Here is a 27297-nt window from a genome sequence, read left to right on the forward strand (position 1 = left end):
ATGAATACTCATACTTAAAATTATAGCTGATGGAATAGTAACAATAGTGAACGTGGTGAATAATCACCTAATATAAAATGATAATATTAATAGAAAATAATAAAGAATATTATATTAAACAATAAACTTTTAGATTAATTGAGATTTTGGTGAGTAGTCACCTAATAGTAGTATAGTAGTATGTAAATTTTTGACTATGAAAAGGTCTCAGGCTCAAGGTCTGAGGTTCGTAAGCGTTTTTTTTCCCCTCCTCGTGTCATCCTGTGACGTCATGGGAGCTACACTAATTGAGCGAGCGTCGGTAACGAAAATTTCGGGTGGTAGTTCGCCAGGCTGATAAAATTGGGACATTTTTAGTGTCTCAACACATACACACACACACACACACATATACAGACATACAGACACCATCGCGGGAATAGTCAGGGAAGCTTTCTAGGACCTCGAAACTTTGAGATTCGATGAAAACTTGATTTTCGTAAAATGGGGTGAAAACAATAACCCTGATTTTTGAAAATCTTTGATTTTCTTAGCGGGAAGTTAAAAAAAAAAAAAACAAAAGTTCCCAAACAGTCAATTTTTGAAAAAGTTCTCGCATTTAAAAAAGAAAAAAGTAGTTTTTTTCAAAAATACGAAAAGTTTTTTAAATCTGGAAAAGGAAATTTGAGAAAATTCTGAAAAATGTCTTTCGGGGGGGGGGGGGTATCAAAAGATAGAAAATTTTTAGCGGAATCGAAAGTCAGGTAAAAAATTTGTCAATTTGGCACGGAATGATACATGTATAGGGAGTTGTTTGTTGAAATAATAAAAAAGAGAAATTTGATATAATGTTTGTTATCATTTTACTTTTATAAAGCGCTTATTGGGTTTTCTAAAATTTGGCACCTTATGTAGACCTTATTTCTGCTATTTATATAATATAAAGTGAAAATCGCATTTACCCTAATAGGGGCCATCCATAAATTACGTCACACGAATTTCAGGACTTTTTAACCCGTGCCCCCGTCCTCGTCACATCTTATTACATTTTTAAAACCCCTTCCCGTTGATGTGACGTCACATATTTTTTTTATCTTATGCATGTATTTAAAAATTATTAAAAAGACTCCTACTCAAACCCTTACTATTCAGAACTCTTGAAAATTTTAGTATCTCACTTGCATTACAACGCCGGTTTAGATGTTGTTGCGTGAAAGATAATCTTATAATGAGATAGCTAAATTATTAATAAATGAAGATTGAGTACGTAAATATTTATTTAGAGTTTTTTATTCACATCTAAGTTTCGCGTTTAAGTATTTCAAATTTTAACATGTGATGTCACAGAGCTTTTGACTCCCCCTGTCCCTTGTCAGACAATGCCCCATTCTGGTGATACCCTCCCTCCTTTTAAGATGTGAGGTTATTTATGGATCACCCCTTTTCCAAAAATTTCTGTATAAGATCAAAATTTTACGTCAAATTGATTGGTAGGTAATAAATAATCGATTTGTGCTCGAAAAACTGTGTTGAGTGCGACAAGCCTCATTAACAATGATTGATACGATCGGAAAATATCACAATCAGAAATTTTAAAAAAAGTATTTTTTATAAATTCACTAGATTATAGCTTGATTCACTAGATTATAACTCGTATATAGCGGGAAGTTTGAGGGATGGTCCGGAGGGTCATCCACTTTTCAGATTTATTTTCTTGGTACAAAATCGCTTTAGAATTAGCGACTGGAATATTTTCTGGAAGAAAAAATTTTCTTTATTTACCTAATTAATTAAGTAATGTATGTATATTTTATTCAAATGACTGTATTTCAATACTTTTTTTTACAATAATTTCGCAAATCAGAGTTGGCTACTCAAAGAATGAAAACGGACAAGGTACTATCAATCGTACTTGGTGAGAACAGCTTCTTCTCATAGGAACATTTTACAGGGAGTATCACACATATAATACTCATCCCTCAATCATGATGTACATAAATATATTTATAAATTACTTTGTATTAAAAATGAATACATTGTTGATGTTTAATATCACCGACTTGATTGATCTTCTATAAATGTCACAAACTTTTGCCGTGATTTTTTGTTATTTTGATACATACAGGAAACTAAACCAATGAGTTGTTTACTGGAGTATTCCTGAAAGAAAAAAAAAAAAAGACGATTATTAAAGTCTATCTAACTACCAAACTTAAAAGATAAAATTTCCTAAGAAATGTTTAGTTTTATCGATCATGTAAAAATAAAATTGATGCAGTTTTATAATTTAATCATCCGAATATCTCTGTCGTCTTTGTAATTATTGAATAAATGTTACTCAATACAGTGTAAATTATTCAGTTATTACTTGCAACCTCCAAAAAAATATTAATTTTTTAGAATCAAAAAACTGTCACAAACAAGTACTTCCTACCAATTCTAATTATTTGATGAAATAATTAGGAAAAAAAATTAGGAAAACGGTTGACCCTAAAGGCCATCTCTGCAACTTCTCACTAATTCCGTTAATCCTAGCTGCTTTTTTTGAGCTCTTCGAGCTCAAAAATACAATCTGTGTGTTTTTTTGAGCTCTCCAAGCTCAAAAAGATACATTTTCTGTTAGGGTGTTCCAAAAAAAGTCGATAATTTTTTTTTCCGATTGCATGTGAAATTCTTGTTATATATGCTATAAAAAAAATTCTGAGAAAATTTGAGCCCTTAATATCAACTTGAAGAACTCCATCACCGAATTTGAAGATTTACCATTGATTTAACATGGAAAAATGATTTTTTAACCTTCATTTCTTCTGCAAACTATGTAGAACATTATTTTTCGAAAAAACCATCATTGATCCTTCTTCAGTATTAAATTCTGTAAAAAAAGCTCTTAGGTTCCAGTCTCTAACGTCAACCCTCTCGTTTTTATTTACGTTAAAAAATATAGACTTTTTGATATTTCGATTTTTTCCATTTAATGTTTAAAATTTTGATCTCCAACAATAAAGTTTGGGGAAATTTTAGTAGATCGTTCAGTGTTTCACAAATCTGTGCCAAGTTTGGCGAAGCCCTTTCGAATGGCACCAACCGCGATGAAATCGGTTCAACCGTTCAAAAGTTATAAGAGGTTTACACACACACACACACACACACACACACACACACACACACACACACACACACACACACACATACACACGCACACACACACCCGTCGGAAGAAGCCAAACTCCCACCGGGCGCGTCCCCAGGTGGCGGATAGGGGGGGTCCTAATCGGTCGTAAGATCGGTGGATTGAGGCGAAATAAAATAGCCCTCGCGGACCAAATCAGGCATCGGAGCTGAAGAGTAACAGCCACCGTCCGTGTATCCTTGTGGGTCGGAGAAAGCTCGCTGTACTTCAGAGCAGAGGGTAAGAGCGAAATAACATAGCTCTCGCGGTAAAAAACGAAAACTCCCCTTTTGGCAGGAAGGGTTGGTCACACCATCTGACCTAGGGTCACGTACGCAAGCAGATACGGTGACGCTGCTCGAAAGAGATGTGCGAGATGATCCTTATAGCGTGGTGTACGTGGTAACTCCCGGCATCTACGTGCCGCACCCACGGGAGCAAGAGGAAGCTGATGAAGGAAGCAGGTGCAGGGTCGAAGCGGTTGAGATTTCCCGCTTTAATGACCGAAAGCTCTTATAGCAATGGAGGTAGCTGTAAAAGTGATCACCCCTCCACTTCCGGAGGCATCACGTTCGCAGACGACCTTTTGCTTTGGAGTATCACTCAAAATCATGGAAGAAACGAAAAAACAAAAAAAGGACAGGAGTATTAGAGGGCCTCACACCCAAGAAGCAGCGATTACATTAAGTGCTGAGATGAAGCGGACGCAAACGCTAGAACGCCTCGAAAAGCTGACCAGCGAACTGCATGAGTTTGTGCAATCAAAGGTCAATATCCATAAAGAGATAAAGGCCAAGGCAACCGGGGTAGTTAACGCCCTTCGAAGGATTAAAAAACTGGACGAAGAATGGCAGTCACCTCAACGACTCACTCCTCGTCTTACGCCGGAGAAGAACAGTCAACTTACTGTGGAGATCGAAGAATCAATGGTCACCGGAGGCGATGGTGACGGAAATCTGATGCTAAAGACGAAGGTCATACTTCCAACAAGTCTAACAAGAGGAAGGACCGAGACTCCCCAGATGGAATAGATGGGCGATTGACGAAGAGAAAGGACTTGAAACTGTAACAATACTTTTTCCCAAAATTTAACTAAATTCGACCGATGGCGGAGATATCGGCTGGGTAGGGTATTTTACGCTCGCCCTTTTAAATACATAATAAATTAACCCGGAAACCCCTCAGGCTGGGTTAGTGCACATTTGGACGCCAGGTAATTTTTATGAAAAATTAACAAAAATAATAACAATTCCAGGGGCCGCGCCGGACGATCAATAAACAATTAGAGTTAATGCGGATGAAAAGCGCAGGTTGCGGTACAATTAAAATAAAATTAGGGTAAAATACCGAGTAAGAAACAATAAGTAATTAAATCTATGTAATATTCCGAAAGATCCTGCTAAAATAAAGGACGGATGACAGGGAAGTAATCCGGGAAGTAACTTACATAAAATAAATCATTAATGAAACAGAAAATATTAACAAAAATAAATCATTTATTTATAAACAGTGTTACTTAAAACCAAATCTGCTTTCCAGATAACAGAATAAATCCTTCATAAAACAAATATAATAGATTTTAAACAATTAAACCAATATAAACGATGATTTTTTATATTAGCTTTTCAATATTATTTACAAACGTAATAATAATTAATGTAAGTGTAATGCTTTAATTAGTAATTGCTGGCCATTTCAGGGACCCACACGAGGCTTTCGTGATAGGTACAAGTATTCCCTTAAAATAACCCTTACTCGCTACGGGATCGACCCGATAAATCGATAGTGAATTTAATTAAACAATAAAAGAACAAATTATTTAAGCCAGGAGACAGCGGTGTGCGGATATTAATCAATCTCAACTTGTGAGTACTCACCAAAAAGGAAACTCAACCCAAGGCACCAAATCCACACTCCTTACAATAGCGGAGGTCCCGCGTGTGTACCTCACACCAAGCGGGCCACCGCGTGTCTGCTCAATTTTTGTCACCGTAAACTGTTCGAAGGCCTCGTGTTCGACAACAATGGCCTCTCTAGCTATTTTCCCTAATTCAAGAAACTCTTTGCTCGCGATCGATATTGTAGGGCCTCACCCGTGCGAGTAAAGGCTATAATTTTTCACTTATAGTAAAATTAGGTACTATATGACAATGATTTACGGCAATGCACACAAATAATAATAATAATTTATTATAAATGTCTGAAATAAAGATAAAATTAATTATTAAATTAATAACAATAATATTATAAATATCAAATATAAATAATACTAATAGTAATAAATTCAATGAATAAATTAATAAATAAATATAAAATAATAAATTCAGAGACACACCGAGTGTGGATCTGTTGCCAAATTTAGGCGCAGGGAGGGACGCACACAGGGAATAAAAACCCTGTGACTAAACCAAGTCCTCCGAAAATCGTGATGAAGCAGAACGCCGAAAAAAAAAGACGCGACTGATTGGAATGATGTCCACACAAGAAAAGAGAAATGGAGGCTAGCCAAATAACAGCTCCCAAAGGAGCCTTCAAAGAAGCCCAGGCCGGAGTCTAAGCGCAAAAAACCGCTCAAATGGATCAGACCCGACGCACTGATCATCCGCCCGGCCGAGAAAGTAAAGTACGCCGAGATGTTGCGTTGCATAAAGGAGGACGGCCCTGATGAGCAGGTTCGCACAACGGTGGACAAGATCAACAAGACCAGAAGTGGGGACTTGCTGATTACGATTTCGCGGAAGAGCGTGGACAAAGGCCAAGGCCTGCAACAGACCATCGCAAATATTTTTAAGGAGGAGGCCAAAGTGATCTGCAAAGGGCCACAAGAAGACATCGAGATCCGAGACCTAGATGACACCACAACAAAGGAGGATATTCAGGCTGCCCTGCATACGGTAACCAAGAAGCTCTGCGAAATACTACCAGAGACAGTCAAGATCCGCAAAGCCTACAGAGGTACCCAAACCGCTGTCGTGACACTACCGGCTGCAGCAGCTCAGAAGATATTAGAAGGAAGCGGTAAAATCCGAATTGGCTGGGTCAACTGCCGAATTAGAGCCACGAGGAAACCTACCCAATGTTACAAATGCTGGCATTTCGGGCACCACGAATCCCAGTGCAGAAGCAAGACAGATCGATCCAAGCTATGCATCAGATGCGGCCAAGAAGGACACAAGATTGCGGACTGTAAAAACCCAGCGAAGTGTGTATTATGCGCGGAAAATAAGAGCGCAGAGAACGCTGCCCATCACGTCGGCACATACAGGTGCCCGGTATACAAAGAGGCACTCCAGAGAATGACAAGCAAGCAAACATGAGGATATTACAGAACCTCAATCACTGTGAGGCCGCGCATGACCTGCTCGTGCAGACCGTGCGTGAATTAGAGCTTGATTTAGTAATAATAGCAGAGCCATACAGACACCTGAATAACCAACCTTGGGAAACTGACAGCACCACCAAGGCTGTCATCTGGTCCTGTGGCAAACTCCCCTTCCAGAGCATAGTGAGCAATGATAGCATCAGCTCTGTAGCAGCGTCTATTAACGACATCCGTTTTTATAGTTGCTATGCACCACCTGGCCTTTCCATTGCCGACTTTACTGACTTCCTGGATCGACTGACCGAAGACGCAAAGCAATACTACCCAGTAGCTATAGCAGGGGACTTCAATTCCTGGGCGGTAGACTGGGGCAGCAAGCAGACTAATGCGCAAGGCAAGGCACTACGTGAAGCAGTGGCCTCACTGGACGTGGTCCTTCTCAACATCGGTGAGACACCAACATATACCACGGGAGAGGCTAGTTCGATAAAAGACCTCACATTCGTCAGCAGCAGCTTATTGAAAGGAAACTATTCTTGGGGAGTCTTAAACACCTACACCGCCAGCGATCACAGTGCAATACTTTGGGAAATATCGGCTGGCCGGAGCCCTCAAAGAGCAACTAGACAAACTAATGCAGCTGGATGGAAAGTGAAAGACTTTGAATCGGAAGCTTAGGTAGTAGCCTTAGACAGTGACTCTACTATCATCACAGGAAATGCTGTAGAGAAGACGAAAGACTTAATGACGAGAATTGCCCAGGCGTGCGACACCTGCATGCCCCGTAAGCGTGGCATCAATAAAAGACCATCGGTGCACTGGTGGAATGATCAGATTAACGCCCTTCGCACAGCCTGTCACAAAAAGAGAAGATTATCACAGCGTGGCCACCGACGACCTAACTCTGCGGAGCTGGTCGCAGAATACAAAAAGGCCCGTCGAGAACTGAACAAGGCCATCAAAGATAGCAAAAGACGCTGTTGGAAGGAACTTGTCGATGAGGTAGAAAAGGACCCATGGGGCAGACCGTATAGGGTGGTCATGACCCACCTGAAGCGCCAGCCAATGCCATCACCTACGTGTCCACAGCTCCTGGAAAGAATAGTTTCTACGCTGTTTCCTCGACAAAGTAAGTTTGGCTATTCTTCATTGCCAGTAAATCGAGAAGACATTCCACCTGTCACAGAAGAGGAACTGATGGAGGCGTGCAACCGAGTAGGGAATAATAAGGCGCCGGGATTGGATGGAATTCCGAATGTTGCATTAAAAACAGCTATTAAAGCAGCGCCAAATCTATTTTTAGATACCTACGATTCGTGCCTCAAAGAAGGGATTTTTCCTAGAAGATGGAAACAGCAAAGACTTGTAGTTCTTCCTAAAGGGAAGAAGCCACCGGACGAGCCATCATCTTACCGACCACTCTGCATGCTGGGGGTAAGATACTATAAAGTTACTATTAATATACTATAAGATACTATATACCACTCCGGATACAGCGGGTAAGATATTAGAGCGTATAATGCACCAACGAATAGGAGCAGTCGTCGATCCACTCCTAGCAGAAGGCCAGTATGGTTTCCGGAAAGGACGATCAACGCTGGATGCGATCAACCTGGTGGTCGATACAGCTAAGGAGGCAATCGCTGGAAAGAGATGGGAACGTGGCAGGAAGAAGTATTGTTTAATGGCTGCCTTGGACATAAAAAATGCCTTCAATTCCGCTAACTGGGACTGCATCATGCGAGCTCTCGAAGATAAAGAAGTACCAGGATACCTGCGCAGAATGCTAGCAAACTACTTTACAGACAGAGTCCTCAAATATGACACGAAAAACGGTCCAAGGGAGTACGAAATAACCGGAGGAGTAACACAGGGCTCGGTTTTGGGTCCTTTGCTGTGGAACATCATGTATGATGATCTCCTGAGAGTTGTATTACCATCAGAGGTGAAACTAGTTGCATATGCCGATGATGTAGCGGTAGTGATTGTCGCGAAACACTTGGAAGAGATCAATCTGGCTTTCGATATCACATTTAGCCGGATTAACCTATGGATGGAGATGATGAAGTTGGAGTTAGCCAAGCACATAACTGAAGCTGTGCTCATCACCAGCAGAAAGATCGTAAAAAACATCAAGCTGAATGTCGGCGAGCAGGAGATCGCATCGCAACCATTTATCCGATATCTGGGGGTGACGCTGGATGCCGACTGAACTTTAAGCAACAGGTCGAACACGTAAGTGCTAAAGCATCAGCAGTGGTAACTAGCCTATCAAGACTGATGCCGAATGTTGGAGGCCCGAAGCAGAGCAGGAGACTATTGAGTCATTCCATCTAAAATTGTCTAATCAGCAAAGTCGACTCATTTTAGATTTTGGTGTAACTTTGAGAAACTCTTCTCTAGGGTCCCAAAGAACAAAATTTACACAAGTTTGATTTTTACAAGCGCTTGTTTTCGCCTATTTAAATAAAGACTTTTAAAAATCGATATTTTTAAGGCTTATTAACTTTTACTGTGAAATTTTTCTGTTTGAAGCTATCTGCATGATCAAGATGGAATTTACAGTGGGAAAGATAGTAGTTTAAGGGTAAATGAAGATAATTGGCTCGGACGAGTCCTTTAAATATAAGCAGCGTGCTGAAAATGAGTGTTTTTTAGTCATTTTTCGTGAATTTCAATCAACTCTAGCGTCTTAACTGTTGAGAATTAAAAACTCGTGCTCCGCGGGAATTAAGTATATATATCATAGACAAAATTCAGCCACAAGTTGACTTGAGCTGCCCACTCTTCATAGAAGAAAACTTTGCTCGAAGTTTTGAAATTAAAAAAAATTCCAATTTTCAGGTTATGAAACGAGCTTGTTGACTGCGCGATAAAAATCTGATACTCACAGAATCTATTGTTCTTACCTTCAACTTTAAAGGACTACATCACTTGTTTTGTTATTTTCATTTTTAGTGCATGTGCGAGCCGTTTTTTTTACAGCAAAAATCTGGACGTTTTTACAAATGGATTAAAATTACTTACCATCAGAAACAACTCTAAATATCTAAAATTTTTCTAGTCTCAATAAAGTTATGGATATTTGGGGTGTAAAATTGTCTTTAGAAGTAATTATTATCGAAAATGACAGTAACTGTGAACAATTTTTCAACTAGAACATTATTTTTTATTCAACCGTTTACGGTTTGGTTTTACAATATTAACAATATCAAAATTATCGGAAGCTGAATACTTCTGCGCTTGTAATTGATCTCGTATTTTTTATTGTATTTATATTTATAAATCTTTCAGATAAAAATGTCTCAGCAGCTTCTACATCCTGGCTTGATACAAAAAAAAATTTTATACCAGAAATTTGATTAGAACAAAAGTCGTGCATTGCGATTGGAGTTAAAATATGGTCATCGGTAGATCGTTACAAGCTTGCTCTTCTTACTGTCCTTTTGATCGTACCACCTGCTCCATCGCATGGACTTTTACCATGAGAAGTGGCAAAGAAATGCCACTCTGCTTTTAATCCAAAATCCGCTTCATGACGACATATATTTATAAAATTTTTTTTATTTTTGTATTGAGCGGCTGCTCCATCACTGAAGTAATAAATTTTTTTAAACTCCGGATAACTGTTTTTAAAGTAACAGAGAAAAATTTTTTGAACCGCAACAAACGATACTGTATTGTGAGTAAGATAATCACTAATCACACATAAAGTTTTTGTCTTAAGTAAACCGTCTTCTTTAAAATAAATTACAAAGGGATGTAGAGTAGCTTGATTATTTGTCCAATGAAACTTTTGTACTTCATCTTGTACCATGAATGCATAATTTTCTGAGAAATCAACTAATGCTATACACTCTGAATTGTCTTTTAAATTTTCTTTCAGGTATCTCAAATACTCGGATTGTTTTTTTGAAATAAAATGATGAGGTTTTAAAGTTGTCAATTGTATTTTCTAATCATCTCTAAATTCATCGACATTCTTAACTACAGTTAATAAATTGCAGCGATCAGTAGAAACCCATTGCTTAAAATCAATTTCAGATGACAATTCACATTCATTACATATATCGGAATCAATAACATCAGTGCCTGGACATTTTTTACAGCTATATAACATACATTGTTCACTGCTATCATTACAAACTATCTTTTTCAGTAATTCTTTATAGGTAAGTTTAGTTTTACACGCCATTAATATTAACTTCATATTTTGATGGATCAAACAAACACATACTGAATGTGTACCACTAGCCCCAGCCAAAACACAGTTCTTCGGTCGAAGTGAAGCAAACGACGAGAATCCTATGGCTAAGTTTGGATGAATTTGCTTGAATTTTTCATAGGCTTCTTTCAAATTAAATAAGATTAAACGTTTTTGTTCTTTAGACTTTCCGTTATTCTTATCGTGTACAGTTACACAATCTCTTTGACCTGGCATCAATCTACTAATATCATCATCTTCGAAAAATTTTATAACAGCTTCAACAATTTTTGTTTTCAACTGACGTCCACTTTCTTTTATTGGAGCCTTCGTTAATATTCCATATTGTGCCCTCAGTGTTTTAGCTTTTTTTACAAGATATTCACTACATTCAAATTCTGACTGTATTTTATAAATTGTCCACTTTTTCGGTAATAAACTTAAAATTTCATATTTCTCGTTAAACGTTGTAGATGCTTTAAATTTCATTTTCAATTCATCGATTAACTCTAAATAGTCTGCATTATAACAAATATGATCATTGTCTTTTTTATTATTTTCATGTTCCACAACATCAAAAGTAGCTTCTAATTTTTTTCGTATTTTACTTGATATTTGATTTACTTTTTCATCAATTTTTCGTTTTCTTTTTGATATACTTAATTTTTGGATAGGTGGGATTGGTGACTCTTCTACGATTGAACAAATTTTATTAAGTGAATCTAAAACTTCGTACTTAGGATCAAAAGATACCCCAAGATCATCAAAATTTCGCGATAATGTATCGGTAATATTATCATAATTTTCATTTGTTTCGGTTTTTCGTAAATTTTCCATACAACGTGAACAAAGTGCTCGGCCTGGTATAAGGTTAAGATTCTCATTTGCTTCACAAAACTCTACAGTTATTTCCCGCAAGGACATAAAAATAGGTTTTTTATGAGCACTTGATGGATCACAACATTTTTTTCCAAACAAAGAAAAATAATAAGTCACATATTTTTTATAATGATAGGTACAGATATCTGTGAAAGATACTGCCTGAATTCATTTAGTTAATAAGTATTTCTCATGTTCATTCAGATTATTTTGATCGATCAACTCTGATGATCGTGAAAACGTTAATTTATGGCAATTTTCTTTCAACAATAAACCAATCGAACACTCCATTACTTTTTTTAAGAATTGAGAAATCACAATACACATCAACTTACTAAAACAACCGAACTGAACAAAAGAACGCTCTCTGAAACAATGACAATTGAGCTTTTATAGACAAAGAGTTAAAGTTCTTCAAAAATCCGCCACGGCCAAATGTCGCTGCTCTCCTGCTTAATTACTACCATGCAACCTAACTTGGTCGGGGAAAGCACGCGACAAGCGAAGAGTGAGTGAAACAATAGCGTTAAGCTGATGCGTGAAATTTGACACCGATAATCTAAGAAGTTTGTTTACTTTTCCATTTTGCTTACTTTTCCAATCGACGGCATCGAATCACAAAAAAATATATAAATTGGAAAGTGACAGAGATTAAGTTATGAGTAATTTAATTGATACTTATGAACTCGAATTTACTTCTCGAGTATACTTATATTGTTAATAATTAATAATATTTCTAATTTTTCGTTTGAATTTACGTCTATTCTCACTTACTTTTCAATGTAATGCAGTCAAATATTGAAAATAAGCTTATCTCTATACGCATGCATGAAAATATATAAAAATTCTGTTGTGAAGACAGAATTTTTATAGACAAAAAATTGAGATAAAAACTACCAGTTATTTAAAAAAAAAAAAATTGAGTTGATTTTTGCTATAAAAAAAACAGCTCGCACATGCACTAAAAATGAAAATAACAAAACAAGTGATGTAGTCGTTTGAAGTTGGAGGTAAGAACAATAGATTTTGTGAGTATCAGATTTTTATCGCGCAGTCAACGAGCTCGTTTCATAACCTGAAAATTGGAATTTTTTTTAATTTCAAAACTTCGAGCAAAGTTTTCTTCTATGAAGAGTGGGCAGCTCAAGTCAACTTGTAGCTGAATTTTGTCTATGATATATATACTTAATTCCCGCGGAGCATGAATTTTTAATTATCAACAGTTAAGACGCTAGAGTTGATTGAAATTCACGAAAAATGACTATATAACACTCATTTTCAGCACGCTGCTTAAATTTAAAGGACTCGTCCGAGCCAATTATTTTCATTTTTCCTTAAACTACTATCTTTCCTACTGTGAATTCCATCTTGATCATGCAGATAGCTTCAAACAGAAAAATTTCACAGTAAAAGTTAATAAGCCTTAAAAATATCGATTTTTAAAAGTCTTTATTTAAATAGGCGAAAACTCGCGCTTGTAAAAATCAAACTCGTGTAAATTTTGTTCTTTGGGACCCTAGAGAAGAGTTTCTCAAAGTTGCACCAAAATCTAAAATGAGACGGCAACAATTTTTTTTGTTTTTGAGATGATTTCATATGGAATGACTCTATTGCTGTCGTCAGTAGTCACATCAGTGCTCACATATGGAATATCCATTGGGGCAGACGCGCTGGAGACCCAAGAATCATGGAGGAAAGCCGGACCGGTCTACCGATTAAGTGCACTGAGAGTTGCAAGCGCCTTCCGCACAATATCCGAGGAGGCAGTGTGCGTCATTTCTGGAACTCTGCCTCATAGAGTCCTAGCCGAGGAAAGACGGAACCTCTACCACCGAAAGAGGTCATCTACACTGAGCGCTGAAGAACTGAGAACTGAAGAGCGACAACATAGTATAGCAAGATGGCAACAACTATGGGATGCTGCGGAGAAGAGAAGATGAACTCATCGACTTATACCAAGGATTGACGTTTGGCTTAACCGGAATCGCGGCGAGGCCAACTACTAACTGACCCAGATGTTGTCAGAATACGGCTGTTTCCGGGAGTACCTAATAATAATTCCCCAGAGTGTCCGTCTTGCCCAAGAGTTGCTGAAAATGCGGAGCACGTTTTCTTTGAGTGCCCTCGTTCCAACCCACAGCGTGATGAGTTAGAGAAGATCCTGAACAAGAAAATCACACCAGAGTCAATAGTAGAAGAAATGCTGTCATCCGAAGCTGCCTGGAACGCCACAAGCACGTTTACCACCAAAGTGCTCACAGAGCTGCGTTCCATTGAAAGAAAGAGGGCAAATGACAGAAACTAGAAGGAAGGAAAAATAACACCTTAGCCACCAGAAGGAATAGCAGTAGCTAGATCCTCCCCTCACGAAGTAATGCCTGACGACGGTTTCCATGAGGGATTAGAGGAAAGAAGAAAAGGGGTTTAGGGTTCAGTGGGTAGGGGCATTAGCGTCGAGTTTTAGTATGACGCTGCGTCGAGTCGCCACATATCCAGGCCGAACAAATATGCCTGGAATCCATAAAAGGGATTCCCCCCCCCCCTAAGTAAAAAAAAAAAAAAAAAACACACACTCACACACACACATAGTGTACGAAATCTCCGGAGGAGTGCAACAGGGATCAGTTTTAGGTCTTTTGCTATGGAACATCATGTATGATGGCCTCTTGAGAATAGCATTGCCCACGGGAGTCAAACTTGTAGCATATGCGGATGACGTAGCAGTCATGATCGTTGCAAAGCACCTCGAAGAGATAGTAATGGCATTTGATATTACATTCAGACGAGTCAATTTGTGGATGGACATGATGAACTTGCAACTAGCCAAGCATAAAACCGAGGCAGTGCTCATCACTCGTAGAAAAACGGTAGAAACCATCAAGTTGAGAGTCGGAGAACAAGAAATAACATCACAACCATTTATTCGTTATCTGGGAGTGATGCTAGATGCCCGCTCAACTTTAAGCAGCAGTTGGAACACGTCAGTGCCAAAGCGTCAGTAGTGAGGGCTAGTTTGGCACAGCTGATGCCTAACATCGGAGGCCCAATGCAGAGCAGGAGGCTATCTCTGCTTCTCTACCAAAACAAGCAGTGTGCGTCATTGCCGGAACCCTACCTTTAAGAGTTCTAGCAGAGGAAAGACGAGCCCTTTACCAATGAAAAAGGTCAACTGCACTGAGCCCTGAAGAACTTAAAATTGAAGAACGGCAGAACAGCATAGGCCGATGTCAACTATAGCGGGATGCTGCAGAGAAGGGTAGGTGGACGCACCGCCTCATACCTCGGATCGACATTTGGCTTAACCGGAATCACGGCGAGGTCAATTACTATCTTACGCAGATGTTGTCGAGACACGGGTGTTTTCGAGAGTATCTACACCGCTTTAAGCACGATGACTCTTCGGAGTGCCCGTCCTGCCCAGGAGTTGCTGAAAATGCGGAGCACGTCTTCTTTGTATATCCTCGTTTCGATCCGTAGCGTGAAGAGTTGGGGAGGATCCTGAACCAGAGAATGCAACCAGATTCACTAGTGGAAGCAATGTTGTCATCAGAAGCTGCCTGAAACGCTACCAACACGTTTGCAACAGAAATTCTCAAAGACTTGCGTTCCACCGAAAGAAGAAGAGCAAATATCAGAAGATATAAGGAAGGTTGTTAACACCTTAGCCACTAGAAGGAAGAGCAGTAGCTAGTTCCTCCCTTCACGAAGTAATGCCTGACGACGGTTCTCATGAGGGATTAGAGGGAAGAAGGAAAGGGGTTTAGGGTTTAGTGAGTAGGGGCGTTAGCGTCGAGTTTTAGTATGACGCTGCGTCGAGTTTTCACATATCCAGGCGAAACAGCTATGCCTAGAATCCGCAAAAAGGATTCCCCCCTCTAAAAAGAAACACACACACACACACACACACACACACACACACACCCACACACACACATTTGGGGCTGAGAAGAAACTGCTACCGGACGCGTCTCCCCGAGCGGATGAGAGGATGCTCGCTGTCCTTGGATGACACTTACTCCCTTAGTTGATGAGGTACAGCGGGTAGGAGCCAAGTAAAATAACCAAACAAAATAAGCTCCCGTGGACAAAACTCCCCTTTAATGCGTTGGTCACACTAACCGACCTAGCAAGACGATTGGTTCCTGCTGTATCTCACTGGGAGTGTCCGGAAACTGTATCGTAGTTTCCGACGATGCAGGCCACGGCTGATGTGAGCTTACTCTGCCGAGGTGAAAGTTGCAGCAGTGGATCAGGAGCCAGCCACTTCGGGCCTTGATCAGGAAGTACGCAGTGAGTGTTAGAGATCGGAATCTTCACTGCTCCGAGCGAGTCTAGTCCGGCCGTGAATTCCGGGACTGGTTAAGTGTCGGCTAGGCCTCAGGGAACTGGGGTAGGAGTACTATCTCTGAGGGTGCACCCGTTTCTAGTTATGACAACCCGCTCCACTCCGTACGATGCGCTGGTAAATCAAAAAAGTATGAGTAATCCACAGGAAACAAACAAGAGTGGAAACGGGCTACATGCCCAACAAGCATCGATTGAAGCGAGCGCTGAAATGAAGTGGTCACAAGCGTTGAAACGCCTAGAGAAACTGACCAGCGAGTTAAATGTTTTCGTTCAGTCAAAGGTCAACATCCACAAAGAGATAAAAAACAAGACGACTAGTGTAGCGAACGCACTTCAACGTTTCAAAAAACTGGTGTTATGTAAAACATTTTTTTTTATTTATTAATATTAATTTTGATTAATATTAATTTTTATTTATAAATTCTTTCTTTTATTTATTTCTATTGAAGACCGTCATAATTTTTCGTTCGGATCCATGTCCCTTACTTAAATACTTAGTCTGGAACCTTAATGCACTTAAGATTTGAAGGCTTAACAAACAAGTAAATGGGAGTTTTGTTATACGTAAATGGACTTGTAGCCAAAAAAGAAAATTGGAAGATATTATCTGGAAATCTTCAAATCTAAAGATACTCGTAAATGCACTGTGGCACTAAAGTCCAGACTGGGAAATTTTCGTAATTATAAACTCATTAAGGAAAATATCTTTTGGTCTACTGTATAGACATATAATAAAAAGATAATAACTTAAGTTTAGAAAAATAATAATTTTACAATAATAAGTAAAAACCTTGAACAACATTTTTTTAAAACTATAACCTGAAATAAATTTAGTTAAAACACGTGTTAAGAGTAATAAATGATTAGAAGTAATTATTAACAATGATTGACTAATTGTTCATTAAATTTTTAGTCGATTATTAGAATACATCATTTAATTGTCGTTTAATCGCTTAAATAAATTTAGTTAAAACACGTGTTAAGAGTAATAAATGATTAGAAGTAATTATTAACAATGATTGATTAATTTTTCATTAAATTTTTAGTTGATTGTTAAAATACATTATTCAATTGTAGTTTAATCGCTTAAATATTTCAGTTACGTATATAATGATTTAGTTACGAAATATTGATATTTAAATTTTTCATATAGTAAAGTAAAAATTAACATTAAGATCTCTATGTGCATATGTGTGTGTATAGATGCGCCTATCCATTATCACAAATGTACAGTGCATAACCGGGACCTATACTTGTGCATCAATATACAAGGTAGACCGCCACTATAGTAGTTTTCCGAAACATCCGAAGAGAGGGTAAGAGTCCCCGAAATTCGATAGCTAATTGGGCATTGGTTTCTCCCTCCAATTAACAATTAAGAGACCGAAAAAATCTCGGACCCGGAAAACTTCTGAGTGTTCGGCCTCTTCGTGCTTTGACCTTCCTAGTGGTAACATCGTACACAGTTTAAGTAAGTCTCAATAGACCACATGTAATTTTGTCTCATTGAAATTAAACAGTTTGTAAAAGTTAAGTAAAATCGTGAAGTAAAATCAACTAAAACAAATTGAATTAACAAGATTCATCAACTTTATCAGGTACATTTCAATTATCAATATCTGAGAATTTAGTAATATTGTAAACTCGTTACAAGGAAGAAAATATTAAATTTCAACCATTGTGTAATACTTGTAACAATTGTAATAATTTTGTAACTCAATTAACTTTTAATTCAAATAATATATGTATTAAATTTAACTAACGATCAATTATTCGAACAAACCTATTCTCAATAGATTAAAACCTCGGAGTTCCCGGTCTATTAGCCTAACACGCTAGGACTAAATACTAAATAATTAAACCATTTAAAATAATCAATTTTCTATAAATTAATAATTATTACATAACACTGGACGAAGAATGGCGCTCATTATTACACCGCACCCTTTGTGCTACATCGGAGAGAAGCAGTCAAGTGGTTGTTGAAGAAGCGATGGGCACTGGAGCCGAAGGTGACGGAGAATCAGTCGCTGAAGGAGAAAGTGAAACTATCACAACGGCAGAGACTAAATCCTTTGACCAAGACGGCTGCATCCTGAGGAAGTTGAAAAGAAAAATTTTTTCTCCCGAAGGCGGAGTTTTTGATACTCCCAAGAAGCTGAAAGACCTTGGACCTGGTCATCCCATCAAGAAGCAGGAAGTGGTTAAGGATCTTCCACAAAACTCTGGTGAACAGAACAAGAAGCCAGGTTGGAAAAAGGTGCAGTCCAGAAAGGACAAGAAGAAGGAGCGCAGGAAACTGCCCCTAGAAAAACCTCTGGTGCCTCCACCGAAGCTGACCCAGAAGCCAAGAAGAACAGCAACGAGACCGGAGGCACTAATTATCCGTCCAGTGAACAAAGATAAGTATTCTGAAATACTTACACGGATCAAGGCGGACGTTTGCCCGGATCAGGTCCGCAACACAGTCGAGAAGATACGCAGGACCGCGACAGGGAACATTCTCATCACGCTGTCGAAAGGCAGTAGTGATAGAGGTAAAGACCTGCAGAAGACTATCGCGGAAATACTTAATCGCGGGTTATATCCACTTGTGATTTTCAAAAAATCGATTTTTTTTTCATTTTTTGAATGTACATATATTCAAAAATATTCTCTGAAAATTTCAAATCGATCCGACAATTAGTTTCGGAGATATAAGCGTATTAGTAAGAACGTCTCCGAGCGTTCGAAAGTAGGAATATCCTGAATATCAGGAATGGTGGAAAGAGCACAAAGACGTATACTCAGCTAACCACGATGGGTCATCAGGAAAAATGGAAGTTGATGCTGTTATTACCATGTTCAAACGTTCATTGGAAAAGTATCAAGTTCGTTTTAGAAACTACATCGGTGATGGTGACTCTAAAACTTATTCGGGGATTTTGAAGGCTGCTCCTTATGGTGAGACAGAAGTAACGAAGAAAAAACGTATCGGGCATGTTCAAAAAAGAATGGACAAACGGCTAAGAGACAGTAAATAATACAGTAGAAGAAATGAAACATAAGAATGGAAAAAAAAAAAAGTTACTTGGTGGCAAAGGTAAATTGACTGGGAAACTTATTGATAAATTAACTGTTTACTATGGTTCAGCGATTAGGAGACACTGTGATTCTGTTGACAGTATGTATAAAGCTATTTGGGCATCTTATTCCCATAACTGCTCTACAGATGAAAACCCTCAGCATGATAATTGTCCTATAGGAGAAAACTCGTGGTGTTCGTGGCAAAAAGCGCGAGCCTTGGGAACTTTGCCCAGCTATAAACATGATTATGAGGCCTTACCACCTGATGTTGCAACATCTATTTTTCCAATTTACGAAGATCTAAGTAACAAAAAATTATTGGAACGATGCGTTGGTGGTTTTACTCAGAACAACAATGAAAGTTATAATCAGCTGATATGGAAAATAACTCCAAAAATTATTCCAGCTGGCTCTAAAATTGTGGAAATAGCTGCAAACATTGCAGTCGGGGTCTTTAATGAAGGTAAAACATCTCTTCTTTATTATATGAGTGCTATGGAATTATCACTTGGACCCAATGCTCATTCCTACGTGAGTAAAGAGGACGCAGAGCGCATCTCAATTTCGGACGCAAGAGCGCAAGGGTCGACGCGCGAGGGGAAAATGGCTCGTAGACAACAACAACTAAACATTTTGGAGGCAAACGACGAAGCAGAGGATTCCTCTAATGGTGCTGGAATAGATGACACGATGTAAGTTGAAAAAAAAAAATTTTAATTTAGTGTAAATCGTTCCCGAAACTTTAAACGCGTTTATCTCAAAACCGTGTTTTCAGAGTCAGTGAGAAAAATTTCTCCGAAACTGCTAAACCGATCGGTTTGAAATTTTCACCCGACTTACTCAGATATATTTTTCAGGTAATGATCGAAGGAATAAGGTTTTGGACAATAATTTCGATTTTTTATGCCACTTTGAAGTGAAAAATTTTCATGAAAAACTGAATTTTTTTTTTGAACAGCCGCCATTTTGTCAAAAATCAAAATTTAGACTAGACCTTCGATCATTACCTGTATTTATTTATTACAAAACTAAATATTTTTGGTTTTTGGTTTTCAGATAATTTGGACCAGAGATATCTTGCTCACCGCCAAGCACTTTTTTTTGGAGGTCTCTCCGCAGATCATCTACAGGAGCTAGGGGATCAAATATTTTTTTAAATAAACCGCTAATTGTTAAAGTACATTAAATTCTGTTTAAGTACATTTTTTCCATTAATGTATAAAATAAAATGCCTCTTTGGAAAAAATTTACAAAAAAACGCGTTTTTTCTGCCTCGCAAGTGGATATAACCTCTTAAGGAGGACGCAAATGTCATTAGTACAGGACCTGAAGAAGACCTGGAAATTCGCGATATTGACGATACTACAACTAAAGATGACATTCTAACAGCTTTACAAGAGGCAGCTGGAAACGATTGTGGTATAACAGTCGAGGCCATTAAAATTCGTAAGGTCTTACGTAGCAGAACACAAATTGCGTTGGTGACTCTGGCAGCAACGGTAGCGCAGAAAGTGGTAGGAGAACACGGCAAGATTAGGATCGGCTGGACCAATTGTCGTATTAGAACAGTACTAAGACCAGTCCGATGTTATAAATACTGGCATTTTGGACACCGTGCGGTTCAGTGCACAAGTGAAGTCGACCGCTCCAAACTTTGCATTAAATGTGGAGAAGAGGGACACAAAATCGCCGAATGTAATAAGCCTGCTAAATGCGCACTGTGTGCGGATCAGCCTGGTACAGAGAATAACGCCCATCATGCCGGCACAAGCAGATGCCCAGTATACCAAGAGGCACTCAAGAAGATAACTGATAAACGAAAATGAGAATACTGCAGCTAAACATCAACCACTGTGAGGTGGCACATGATTTGCTCATACAGTACGTGAACAGAAGCTTGACCTTGTGCTTATATCGGAACCGTATAAACACCTCGGCGGCCAACCATGGGAAACTGACTGCACCACAAAAGCTGTCATATGGTCCTGTCGCAAGCTCCCCTTCCAGAGTGTCGTTAACAATGGCAGCGCCGGCTTTGTAGCAGCATCGGTAGATGGCATCCGCTTTTACAGCTGCTACGCACTACCTAGCCCCACTATTGTTGAATTCATGGACTTTTTGGATCGACTGACGGAGGACACGAAGCAGTACCACCCAGTGGCAATAGCTGGAGACTTCGACGCCTGGGCAGTGGAATGGGGCAGCAAACACACCAACGCTCCAGGTAAAGAACTACTGGAAGCTTTTTCTACGTTAGATGTAGTATTGTTAAACAGCGGCGATGCGCCGAAGTATACTAAAGGAGACGCAAGTTCTATTGTGGATCTTACTTTTGTCAGCAGCAGCCTTATCAGAGGAAACTACGACTGGAAGGTGATGGAGATCTACACGGCCAGCGATCACAATGCGATTCTCTGGGAAGTATCAAAGGACCAGAATCCTAGAAGACCGGCTAAGAAACTTGACATCGTTGGGTGGAAGGTGAAATCCTTTGACCCAGGTGCTCTAGCAGCTGCCCTAAATAGTGAACCGCTTACTACTAGATCTGCAGAAGAAATGACCAAGGACTTGATGAAGAGAGTGACCCAGGCTTGCGATACCTGCATGCTCCGTAAACGGGGCATGAATCAAAGACCTTCGGTGCACTGGTGGAACGAACACATCAGTTTCCTACGGAAAGAGTGTCTCAAGAAAAGAAAAATATCTCAGCGTGGTTATCGGCGGCCTGACTCAGCGGAACTAGTCGCAGAATACAAGAAAACTTGTCGACATTTAAACAAAGCCATCAAGAATAGCAAGAAGAACTGCTGGAAAGAGCTAATCAACGAGGTGGACAAAGACTTGTGGGGTAGACCTTACAAGGTAGTCATGGCACACCTGAAATATCAGCCAATGCCGTCTCCTACGTGTCCTCAACTCTTACAGAAGATCGTGACTGCGCTGTTTCAACTATCTGTTGACACAGGATGAACTGAATGATATTCCACCTGTCACGAAAGAAGAACTGATGGAAGCTTGTAACCGCGTCGGGAATAATAAAGCACCGGGATTGGACGGAATCCCTAATATTGCCTTGAAAACATCTATTAAAGCAGCGCCAGCGTTATTCCTCGACGTCTACAACATCTGCTTGAAGGAAGGGATTTTTCCTCGGAAGTGGAAACAACAACGGCTGGTACTACTTCCTAAAGGGAAAAAGCCATCGGAAGAACCGTCATCTTATTGTCCACTCTGCATGCTGGATACAGCCGGTAAGATACTAGAACGTATAATCCACCAAAGGATAGAAGCAGTTGTCGATCCACTCTTAGCAGACAATCAGTATGGATTCCGGAAAGGACGATCGGAGGTACCAGATGGAAGGGGAGAACGAAGAAATATTGCCTGGTGGCAACTTTAGACATAAAAAATGCCTTCAACTCCGCCAAATGGGATTGCATCATGCAAGCCCTTCAAGAGATGAACGTACCAGGATACCTATGAAGGATAGTCTAGAGTCGCTAGCTACTTCACAGATAAAGTCCCGAGATATGACACGAAGAATGGTCCAAAGGAGTATGATGTTACTGGAGGTGTACCGCAGGGTTCTATTCTCGGTCCACTTCTCTGGAATGTCATGTACAACGGATTGCTGAGACTGAAACTACCAAGAAATGTCAAACTGGTAGCGTACGCGGACGACGTAGCCGTAGTAATCGTCGCCAAGCATCTTGATGAGATAAAATATATGTTCGCTATCACCTTTAAGCGAATTAACCAGTGGATGGACACAGTAAATCTGCAACTGGCTGAACAAAAGACCGAGGCTGTACTTATCACTAGCAGAAAAGTAGTGGAAACGATCAATCTAAACGTCGGAGACCAAGAAATCATATCCCAACCATTCATTCGATATCTGGGAGTGATGCTCGATGCCCGACTTAACTTCAAACAACAAGTTGAACACGTGACCGCCAAAGCATCAGCAGTAGTAGCTAACCTAGTACGATTGATGCCCAACATCGGTAGCCCGAAGCAGACAAGGAGGTCATTGCTATCATCAGTAGTTACATCGGTCCTCACATATGGTATATCCATTTGGGCCGACGCACTTGAGATCCAAGAATCATGGAGGAAAGCATGTCCAGTTTACCGACTGAGCGCGCTAAGAGTAGCCAGCGCCTTTCGAACAATATCAGAGGAAGCAGTGTGTGTCATTTCCGGAACTTTGCCGCTCAGAGTCCTAGCTGAGGAAAGACTGAACCTTTACCAACGAAAAAGGACAACCACACTAAGTGCCGAGGAACTCAGAGCTAAAGAACGGCAGAACAGCACCGCACGATGGCAATCGCAGTGGGACGCCGCGACAACAGGGAGATGGACACACCGTCTCATACCGAAGATCGACGTTTGGCTAAACCGAAGTCATGGCGAGGTCAATTACTATCTGACGCAGTTGTTGTCAGGACATGGATGTTTTCGGACGTATCTTCACTGCTTCAAGCATGATGATTCACCGGAGTGCCCGTCCTGCCCAGGAATCAATGAAGACGCGGAGCACGTTTTCTTTGAGTGCCCGAGATTTTACCCACAGCGAGATGAGCTGGCGATGATCCTAAAAAAGAAAATCCAACCAGAGACAATAGTAGAAGCAATGTTGTCATCAAGAGCCTCCTGGAACGCCATCAGCACATTTGCAACAGAAGTCCTCATAGACTTGCGTTCCATCGAAAGAAGAAGAGCAAATGACAACAACTAGAAGAAAGGTAAAATAACACCTTAGCTACCAAAAGAAAGTGCAGTAGCTAGATCCTCCCCTCACGAAGTAATGCCTAACGGCGGTTTCCATGAGGGATTAGGGGAAAGAGGAAAAGGGGTTTAGGGTTTAGGGGGTAGGGGCGCTAGCGTCGAGTTTTAGTATGACACTGCGTCGAGTCGCCACATATCCAGGCCAAACAACTATGCCTAGAATCCGTAAAAAGGATTCCCCCCCCCCTTAAAACAAAAAAAAAAAAAAAACACACACAGACACACATACACACACATACATACATACATACATACAGACATAGTGACAGCCTCGCGGAAATAGTCAGGAAAGCTTCCTAGGACCTCAAAACGTCGAGATCTGATCAAAACTTGATTTTCGAAAAACGGGGTATAACCAATATTTTCCCGATTTTTGAAAATTTTCAATTTTCTCAGCGGGAAGTTAAAAAAAAGGAATTTATGAGGTACGAGATTGCTCCACAGTATTTTTGATGGAATTTATGTACAAACGCTTTATTTCATTTATTGTATCTAAATATATGGAATTGCAAAAGTATTTACTAAAATTACGAAGGTAATTCAGTTTTGACGCCTAGTGCGACTTCGTTTTTCCCAAAGAATTAAGATTATGTGAAATTAAAGAAAATACCATTCAGCCTCAATCGAAATGGAAATTACATTTCTCGGAAAAAGATTACTTTCATTCTCTACTTAATAAGTTATGCAGTAAATATTGCAAGTAAATATTCTATATCATCCGTTTCATTGTAATTGTGCATATCGATTTTAAACTCAAAGCTGTCCCAAGTCGGGATTGGACTGATTCGGCGTGGTAGCACTTAGTTGATAACCAGTAATGGGTCTAGCATTGATTGACGGATTCTCTAAGCAAATGGTTGAGAAAGATGAGGGTGAAACTGGTATGGCTTATAGTTTTTAAGCATGATAATGCTTGCTGTGTGCAGAGGATTGTCTGTGTGACATACACTGGATGACAAATACTTAATTGACTGGCTTAAACTTCTGAGTTCTAGCGGTAGTTCGTGACTTTCGGCAAGGATACTCATTCTAGGGCTGCTACGAAAAGCACCCATAGCCAACCTAACAAACGTTGTTTGCATGGACTCGAGTGGAGCTAGTGTACTTTTTTTGGCTGAATTATATACTGATATATTGTGTTCTAATTTAGATCTAATGATGGCTCTGTACGTGTTCATTAGGATGTTATGGTCTGCTTCCCAGTTTTTTGATCCTAGCACTTTGAGAATGTTTATCCGTCATTTGCATTGTTTGAGCAAATAGTTGATGTGTAGTTTCCACGAAAGTTTATTGTTCTACGTTTGATGCATATCATAAATTCAGATGTTAATGCCGAGAATTTATACTCAGCCGTTTGAGAGAATTCCGTGAGAGTATTTAATCCTCTATCTAATATCATTTACAAAAATCTATTCTACGAATTGATAAACAAGTATGAAGACTTTGCACATATATACACAGACGGATCTGTTAAAGAGGACCAAAGAGGTTGTGCTGTCGTATACAACGAGCATGAAAAGCTCTATAAACTTCCAAAGGCATTCTCTATATTCTCATGCGAGGCCTATGCTCTGGAAAAAGCAGTCAAACCAAGTATCAGGCTCAAATTGAACAAAACACTCATACTAACTGACTCCAAATCTGTACTCAAGGCCTTTAACAACTACAATAATAGCGATACGAGAATACTGAATATCCAACAAAAGCTGCAGAACCAAGCACGCCAAGGATACTGCACTGTACTAGCTTGGGTTCCGTCACACCAACAAATTCCTGGTAACGATAAAACCGACTCAGCGGCTAAAAAAGCTCTTGGAGAAGGCCTGGACCGGACACATGCCCTAGTGACGTTAAACAAATTCAAAGTCTATTGATGAATACATATGGGTAAAGTGGAATGCCCACTGGAACTCCAAGCAATCAGTACTCCGCTCAATAAGACAGCATGTGTGGGAAGTCCAACACACGATAAGAAACAGACTGAACCAGTGCATTAGTACGAGACTACGAATAGGTCATACAAAATTGACACACAGTTATCTCTTCACTAAAACACCAGCTCATGTGTGTCCGAGCTGCAATGACAGGTTATCAGTAGCTCACATAATCACCCAATGCAACAAAGCGGAACTGAGTGCCAGAGGGATACCAGGTGACATCCGGAAGTGTCTCAACGATCCCGACAGTATTCCCAAAATCTTAAAAATAATTAAAGACAATAAAATAGATATATAACCCATGTTTCAAGAATGATAATCAGCTTATGTTATTATTGTAAAAAAAATTTAAAAAAATATTGGAAATTAAGTAAACTTAACACATGTATTTGTGAAATAGTAGTCGCTAATGACCTTATGTAGTTAATGTCACTTTAAATAAATTAAAATAGAAAAAAAAAATATTCTATAAGTAAAATTAGCGGTAACTTTACAAGCTCTAGTAAATATTTATCAGAAATGAGTTATCTCTCCATAATCATAAGTAATTCATTGATGGCCAATTGAGACCAAAAGTGCAATTTTGGTTATTATTAAAAATTTAAATGTCTGCCATGTCTGAACTAATTTACCGATCTTATACATTTTTGAACTCATTAAAGATATTAGTCCAAGGATTAAAAGTACTACGTTTCATTGAGATTCACCCAAAATCATGAGAAAAAAGTTTTTATTCGCATCTCGAGAGTTTTTCTAAGGTACAGAAAAATTTTCCCTTAATCTCAGCTTGATATTGCACAAATCATAATGCGAAGCATCTTGTGGAAGTGCTTTACGATCGAAAAATTCTTTTTGTCTCATTTTTCAATTCTATGAGGCACTAAAGAGAGATAGCCACTATTAAGGCCACAAAATAGCTGATTTTCGGGGATTTGTCTGACCAGAAAAATGAAGAAATTTGGGGATCAGGGTTTTTTTTTTGTTCCATTAAATGTAAATTAGAGATTGATGTCTTAAATTATCATTAAATAATAACAAATCATCACAAAATTATTAATATTCTTTTCCAGCATAAGAAAAAGACCCCTTTTTATGGTCTCATCACCATCTTGAAATATGGTAATCCGAAAAGAAAAATTAGGACGACGGTTGACACTAAGGGCCATCTCTGCAATTTCGAGCTTATTTTGTAAAGCGGTCAAAATTACACATTACGTTTTTGAGGTCTTCGAGCTCAAAAATATGATTTTTGTGTCATTTTGAGCTCTCCGAGCTCAAAACTCTGATAGCAGTCACACAAATTTATAAATTTATAAAAACACAATTTTATAAATTTTCAAACCGCAATAACTTTTGAATAAGCGAACAGATTTTCACGTGGTTGGCAGCATTCAACGCAGTTTTTTAAGCCTCATGAAGAATCTTCGAGTATGAATTTATCGAACTAGGAATTTCGGAGTAATTCCGAAAATCCACGTTTTTCGGTTTTCTTGCGACAACGATAACTCACGAACAAATCAACTGATTTTGACCAAGCTCGCAGCAATTGACGTAGTCCTTTGATGTAAAAAGCTGATTAGTTTTTGGAATTGATCGATAAACCCGT

The 27297-nt window shown here is 39.1% G+C and overlaps 1 protein-coding gene across 1 annotated transcript in view; it reads right to left on the minus strand.

Moving 5' to 3' along the window:
* Positions 1–1783: 1783 nt before the first annotated feature.
* The window catches only part of LOC123259937 (syndetin-like), an 89639-nt gene continuing 64125 nt past the window's right edge, over positions 1784–27297 (minus strand). Inside the window, exon 5 of the mRNA XM_044720766.1 lies at positions 1784–2139. Coding sequence (XP_044576701.1) covers positions 2032–2139 — 108 coding nt within the window. The 3' untranslated portion in view covers positions 1784–2031. The remainder of the gene's footprint in view (positions 2140–27297) is intronic.

Source organism: Cotesia glomerata, linkage group LG1 (assembly GCF_020080835.1).
Source record: "Cotesia glomerata isolate CgM1 linkage group LG1, MPM_Cglom_v2.3, whole genome shotgun sequence".
NCBI lineage: Eukaryota > Metazoa > Arthropoda > Insecta > Hymenoptera > Braconidae > Cotesia > Cotesia glomerata.